Source organism: Centroberyx gerrardi, chromosome 10, assembly GCF_048128805.1.
Source record: "Centroberyx gerrardi isolate f3 chromosome 10, fCenGer3.hap1.cur.20231027, whole genome shotgun sequence".
NCBI lineage: Eukaryota > Metazoa > Chordata > Actinopteri > Beryciformes > Berycidae > Centroberyx > Centroberyx gerrardi.
Genome location: NC_136006.1, coordinates 28,413,900 through 28,420,958, shown reverse-complemented (window position 1 = coordinate 28,420,958; position 7,059 = coordinate 28,413,900). Strand labels below are relative to the sequence as shown.

Sequence of the window (7,059 nt, the reverse complement as noted above, 5' to 3'; positions counted from 1 at the left end):
GCCATTAAAAGACAAGAAGAAGAAGAAGAATGGCCAGCTTAAGCTGCATTCCATTGTACTCGGAACTCAGAGAAAAACGACTTCCAACACGGAAAAGTGCTAAAGAACGGTCGTTCAAGTCGGAGTTCCCAGATGGAAAGTCGGACAATTGCCGCCCCAGTTGTCCGACATAAACACAGCTGACGTCACAGCATTAATCTGTAATTAATAAAACATGATTTTACTTGATATGTAGTTTTTGTGTTATGAAAACCTGTTGTAACAACTTTGTAGTTTCCATTTGTAACGTAATTAAGTTGATGTGCTTCGTTACTAGATAGAAGTCTTTGCTGTATGAACTCGCCTGCTAATGCTACTAGAGCTGTCAGATAGCCACCGTTCATGTTAATGGGCAAAGACTGTTGCGTCCATGTTTTCCCGAGAAGACTCACTGGAACGCATTTCGATCGGAGGTCCTCCGACTTCCAATGGAAGTTACCATTAAATTACTGGGTTAAACTGAGAGGGTATAACCACAGTTTCTCTGCTAAATGTCTCCTTGATGACATTTGGGAATTCACTGTCAAGAACAAGAGTAAGAGAGGTAATTTTCTGTGTAGTATTAAAGAGTGGGCCAGCAAGCTAGAACTTGAAAAAAAATAGTGTGATTAAATCTGTAGTTTTTCCTTTTTGGCTTCTTCCAGAACCAAACATATCTGTCTTTATTACAAAAACTACAAGAGAAAGGTGTCAGTGTCTCAGGCCTAGAAGTTGAGAGTCTCTTAAAGCAGGCATAGGGACCTTATTTAAAGATTTTCACTGATGGTTCTAGAGACCCATAAAGTGGAAGAACAGGATTAGGTGTTTACGTAGATTTTCTTGAAATCCATCAAGGCTTGCGAATCACAAATCATGCATCTGTTTTTGCTTCAGAATTGTTAGCAATAATTTGGGCATTATGGGCCTTGATGGCTTTAAAGAGTAGTACATCAGAAGCTCGACCTGACCTTATTTATGAAATTCTAACATGTCTTGTCAGAATTGAGAAATTGGGTTGTGAGGTAGGGTTTCTCTGGGTTCCAGGACATATAGGGGTACAGGGAAATGAAAAAGCTGATAGAATAGCTAAATATATGCTAGAGAAAGAGATTGAGGAATTTAAGTTGCCACTAGGCAGAGCAGAGTGTATCATCAAACAGGGACTTGAAAAGGAGTGGCAGGAAAACTGGAATAAGGAAAAACGGGGAAGACTATATTTTTCAATAACAAAGTCTGTTAAAAATACAAATATTTACATGGGGAAGGATAGGAAAGACACTGTCATATTGACATGGTTAAGGTTAGGGCATTGTGGGTTCAATAGCTGTTTGCAGGTCATAGGTAAACATCCAGATGGGCTGTGTGAACATGGAAATTCTGAAACAGTGGTAGCCTACATGTCATGCTTCATTGTAAAAGGTATTATAAGAGAGAGAGACTCTTTTCAAAGAATTGTCAGACCTGGGGGTTGCTTCTTTTTCTTTTAAAACTTTGTTTGGCCGAGGCAAGAACCATCAATTAATTGAAAGGAAAATATTAAATTTCTTCCATGCGACTGGTTTATATCAACGAATATGATTTAAGAGGACTTTTGTGACTCTGACCGGTGGAGGGCGGTAATATGCCTTGAAGCACCGAAACCGCCGAAATTCTCAAAAGAAGAAGAATGGCCGGCCGACTTCCGCATATTTTCTGCGAGGAAGCATGGCAGAAGAACCGTGGAACAGAGTAAACATTCCATTTCCAAGTGCTGTTTCTTGTGTCCGTATACATTTCAATCGAACAACAGGTAGATGAATTGGTCTAATATCGCAATACCGAGCGCTAAAAAAATCCTCTCTATGCTTCTTGCAACCCACATGGGAATAATTCACATCCAAAATGTTTTAACATCTTGCACGTGCATGTAAACAAAGTTATTTTTAAGTGACATTGCTTGGATCCACTTTCTATAATGATGTTTGTGTCACGTTGTTGTTTTTGCAGATGTAAATGTTAAAAAGCTTGTGGAGGAAAATGAGAACGCCCTTAAGCTGCTTGGGAATGAGATTCTTCAAACGGAGATACGTCTTCTCTACGAGCTGTTGTACGTTCTAAACAACAGCTGTAGAGGAAACAAGACGTTCAGGGTTTTAAAGCAGGTGAGGATTATGGACAAAATTGCTTCTGCATCTGACCACTTCAGGTTAGTCTTAATGGTGTCCTGATGATAGGATATGTGCAAGTTATTTTGGATTCTCTTTGTAGCAAGCAGAGGCATGCAGCAGAAATCAAAGGAGCAGAAATAACTTTTGTGCACAAAAACTGATTGGCTGCCATTCACTTGTACAGCATGCACATTTCATCATTGTCTCTCACAGGTTGAACAATGCATAAACAGGGTGAAGGAAATGAAGCTGGATGTTGCCCTTCAGGACCTGAGAGATCTGTGTCCAACAAGGATACAAAGGTAGTAGGGTTTTTTTTTTTTTTGGTAATGTAGCCTACGATGTCCCATTATTGTTGTATGGGAATGATTTGAAAATGTCAATAGCCGACCAACTAAACCCTCTTGTCTGTGTCTTTGTCTGTGTCTTGTCTGTGTCTGTATGAAACAGAGGGATATGCCAAGTACAAAAATCCTAATTTTACTGTGTCTACAAATTCCAACATTAATCCATATTGTTTAATTTGAACGGCTGTAATTATTGGTTGCTTACTTGTAACGGGATTTGTATGTATCATTTGTATCTATCACTGCACATGATGTGTTTGTGTTTTTAGAACACGGAGCATTCAGTCTGGTGAGTGTGACGTTCCCAGTCAGCCCATGCTGGAGTGGCTCTGTCTCAAAGTGTTGGGAGCAGCCCAGCTGATGAGCTGTACACTGAATCGCTGCAGCAGAGCCTTCATGTATCCTTTCCAGAGGTGGTGCAGTTAAGAAACATCTGGATGATGATCCTTGACCTGCAAAGAAAGGAATAAGAAATCAATCATTGGGAATGTGGGCCTTTTTGTCAGAGTTAGGCTAAAAAGTCTTGGCTTACTTGGCGTTACTTCATGAGTTTGCCCTTAACTACTGTTTCCTGCAGATTTTCAAAGCAGCAGCTGAAACTGGAGGAGTTCATTGTCTTGAATGTGGTGATAACCAACATGCTCAGTCGTCTGTGGTGAGTGCTTTTGCTCATTGTCAAATCCAAGAAGGCAGACAAACTAGAGCCAGGTGAAAAAGAACAAACAAATCATTCTTGACCTCGAAACATACCAAATCTGCAATAGTACATACTGGTACAAGTAAATCTAAGTTTCCCATCAAAGCTCATTGAACAAGTCTGTCAGCAGCTCTTCTAATGTCCGGCTAGTCACCTCTCTCTCTGCCCACTCACTCATAAGCATGCATTGAGCAAGCTAAGCTCTCTAAAGCCTCTGCACTGAGACAAATGTCTTCTGTAAATGATAAAAGTACAGGCTGCAGTGAGCCACAGAACCACTGATTTCAATGTAAGCTTTGCAAGCTTAATTCTGTGTAGGCCAAATCAATCAGCCTTATACTTTCACAAACAAAGACATCTCACTTTCTAACCCGCTCTTTGAGGAAGGAGTGCATCACTGAACAAGTTTGTTAATTTGCTGCACTTTCAGCTTGGTTGGTAGATACTTGTTTTGCATGTTGGTCTAACTAATCTCTTAATTTGTCTCAAGCCATATACTGCAAAGCTTTCACAGTCTAAATGCACCTGACTTTGTGCCCCATCAGGGTGGTTTTCCGGGGCGTCCTGGCCAGCCTGGCCTCTCTGTACCAGCAGCTGCTGGAGCTCCTCAGAGAAGTAGCCCATGCCCAGCCCATGCCCTTCCTCACAGGCTTCTCCCTGCCAGCAGACATGGTTCAGTTCCTGGGTCCCTCTGATGCCTTTTTACTGACTAAACCAACGCCACGGGGCCTTCACGCCAAAAACCCTCAGCAGCAGCAGCAGAAGAAAGCTCCTGTTCAATTCCCCAACCAGGCAAAGAGGAAGAAGAAGGAAGACCTGGGGGTTGCTATCCAAAGAGGTGATGAGCTTTTTCATTGTTGTGTATTCTGTATGAAGCTTTTAGAGCAGGATGGGAAATTATCACTGGCTATGTTGAGACCAACCAAGACATTAGTGATTTTTTTCCCCCTACTTTCAGAAGGTAGTAACATGTGATTTAACTTCTGTCACTACCTTAGTTTGCGCCACATCAGGTCACAAATATTTTATGTTTCACCATTTTTGTTGACTGAATGTAATTTTACAGTGTAATACAGTGTTACCTCATGGAATTGTTTTCTGGGGTCATCAACTAGCTGCTAAGAGCTCTACCTGCATTAGGGCGTGTTCACTGTTATTTACAAACTGCCACCACTTTTTATTTACATTGATGACAATGGGGAGCAGCCTCAGGGCAAATGGAAAATGGCTGGTTTGGAAAAGGTGCTGTGCCTGGCTTCTTTTTAGTGCTTTCTATAGTTTTTTGTAGGAGACCGCATGACATGGACTGAATTGTTTTGTTTTCGCTTTTTTTTTTTTTTGTGAGTGGGCAGCTGATCGGGACCTCTGCTTCCATTGTCCAGTGTTGGTAGTACTATGGTCAAATAAAATACACAAAAACGCGGTTAAATAGAATGGAACAAAATGCCGCACACCATCGCCAGACTCTGATATGGAAGCAAAGTGCAGCAGAAATGCGATAGAGGTAGCACTTTTTCTGTGAAAAAAGTGGAGTAGTGTAAACACGGCCTTAAGCTGAAGAGCAACCTCCCAGAAACATTGTTGTTCCCTCCTGTCAAAGTTTCCAAACCTGAAGCACAACTTTTCCAAACATATCGGCGCGCTTACCTAGTATGGATAGTTTACAAGATGATGCCTTCTAATCTGATTCTAGTGGAAAAGCAAAGGCGTTTCAACTTAGAAGTGAATTTTCTTACAATCTTGTGTACTGTGTAAAATGAACCATGTTACATCATGCATGAACCATACTGAAATAACTATTTGTTTCTCTTCAGGTCAACATTTTGACATTGATATGAAGCCTTTTCTCAAGGTTTTCAGGGATTTTACAGAGGTATGTGAACTTAACTGATGAACTGAACTAACATGAATTGTTGTTTATGAATATTAATTAGCAAAGTGGCTCCATCTAATGGCTATCTTCCCATCTAATTGTTATGATCTATCTTCATGTAGGTACCCAAGGACAAGACCTCCCTACTGGAAGCACGTGAAGTTGAAAAGAAGCAAATGTTCAAGAAACAATTGAGAGCAGCTACTACTTTCTCAGACATGGCAACCCACCTGGAAGAAATGATCCCCTGGTGCAAATCCCAGAGCTTGGAAAAGGAAAAACGCCTCTTATCATTCCTGTACTTGAAGTGCCAGAAGATGAAATGCCTAGAGTCAGCAGGTTACAAGTAAGAGCGAAACTATTTTGAATTGTTGAGGTAAAACTAGTTTAGTGTTCTGTGGAGATGTATTTAGTTTCTACACTAATTGTGTATGTTTGTGTGTAATATTCCTTTACCCTCAGTGTCCAGAGGAAGTTGCGGATCTTCAAACGGGACGCTTGTTGGGCTTCCTCTCCCCGAGGGTCAGTCCCCAGGACCTGCCTGTCTGTTGCTGCACTGTGGAGAAACGCTCACCCGAGAACTCATTTCCAGTCGCTCAGGACTCGATTTAGGCCTTCAACGGTCAGAATCTGTGCCACAAAGAAACGGTTGGAGAGACGAAGGAAGCGGACTGAGTTATCAGTGTCTGGACTGTCAGAGGAGAGCAAAGCAAACAGGACTTTACATGAGACGACACCTCAGACCTCTACCTGTGAGAACCAAGACGACATAGATGATATTTTTGCCTCTGTAGGCTTGTAACAATTTTGAATTAGACGAGTCCAAGAAAATAAATGACTGTTACTTGAAGGTCTCTTACTTCTGCACCTGAAACTTCAGACAGTGAACTGAGCTCAGTTCATGACAAATTCCTCTGTTTTAAAAAGGAAACATTGTTGGGAATTATGAGAGCTGAATGAGCATCGTATTAGTGAAGGCAGCACAAGTGCTGAACAACAGCAGCTGACTACACTGTATTTAAGCAGGAGGAAATAAAAACACTGTCGGTCATATCAGTGTTTGTCAAATTTGCTCTTAGCACATTGCAGAACCCAGAGTCCACTTTTTCAATCAATCAATCAATCAAACTTTATTTGTATAGCACATTTCATGCAAGCAAATGCAGCTCAAAGTGCTTCACAACACAGATAAAAATGCAGTAGAATAAAAGAACCAAAAAAGGAGAGGTCATAAAAATAGACAATGTGTACTTCAGTCTTGCTGCATCCAAGGTTTAAAGTAGACCAGTTTAAACAATTAATGGAAAATAGTATTTGAAATTAGAGGTTAAGCCCAGCTATTGTACATTATTAAGGCAATTGAACTGTCCTGTGATAAGTGTGCGCAATTTGACTCTCAGGTCTGTTTCCTTGTGTACTAACAGGATTTGTGAGACGGAACATGAATTCAAATCAAAATCAGGAGAAACTGAATAAAAATGTTCATCTTGTAAATTAATGTATGGCAAAGTTCAACAGTGCCTTCTAAGAAACTGCTGATATGATCATACCTCAACCACAGACTCCTCACAGCATGGCAGACTTGCAGAACCAGCCCTCTCAGCAACACTGGGGTGGTATTGTAAAAATATTGGATTTTCTTGACACCTGAATCAGGAATCCGCTTAATATTTCATGACTGAAGCTCCTACCATGGTACCCGTATGATACATATTGTCGCATGTCAGATCGCTGAATGTCTTCATACTCTCCTATTTGATTTAAAGTATTGCAAGTTTCTAAGTCCATGTCCCCTATACAAGGAACCAGATTTGCCAGGTTGCATGACAATACAGAGGAGAGATGAGATCAGTCCTCTTCAGTTGTAGCATTTACTCACTCAGCCAGTACCCTTACATGTCTACACAGACAGTGTTAAACCCAGTTTCACCATAATACAGTCTACATGTGGGATGCATCCATGAATAAATGGGAAGA

General features: G+C 40.9%; 1 protein-coding gene across 1 annotated transcript; it reads left to right on the top strand.

The window, feature by feature from the left end:
- Positions 1-1,707: 1,707 nt before the first annotated feature.
- Positions 1,708-6,178, top strand: rmp64 (ribonuclease MRP subunit p64). The gene is made up of 9 exons (XM_071915780.2): positions 1,708-1,807; positions 2,005-2,159; positions 2,379-2,467; positions 2,782-2,910; positions 3,090-3,167; positions 3,755-4,047; positions 5,024-5,082; positions 5,205-5,428; positions 5,545-6,178. The coding sequence occupies exons 1-9, from the start codon at positions 1,723-1,725 to the stop codon at positions 5,882-5,884; spliced, it is 1,452 nt and encodes a 483-aa protein (XP_071771881.1). The 5' UTR covers positions 1,708-1,722; the 3' UTR covers positions 5,885-6,178.
- The last annotated feature ends 881 nt before the right edge of the window (positions 6,179-7,059 follow it).

What these genes read in the sequence shown, in the direction of transcription:
- rmp64 (XM_071915780.2), top strand. Translation starts at nt 1,723, where the DNA reads ATGGCAGAAGAACCGTGGAACAGAGTAAACATTCCATTTCCAAGTGCT. An exon ending in CGTTCAGGGTTTTAAAGCAG is followed by an intron (nt 2,160 to 2,378) that starts GTGAGGATTATG and finishes TGTCTCTCACAG; the next exon opens with GTTGAACAATGCATAAACAG. An exon ending in CTAGAGTCAGCAGGTTACAA is followed by an intron (nt 5,429 to 5,544) that starts GTAAGAGCGAAA and finishes CTTTACCCTCAG; the next exon opens with TGTCCAGAGGAAGTTGCGGA.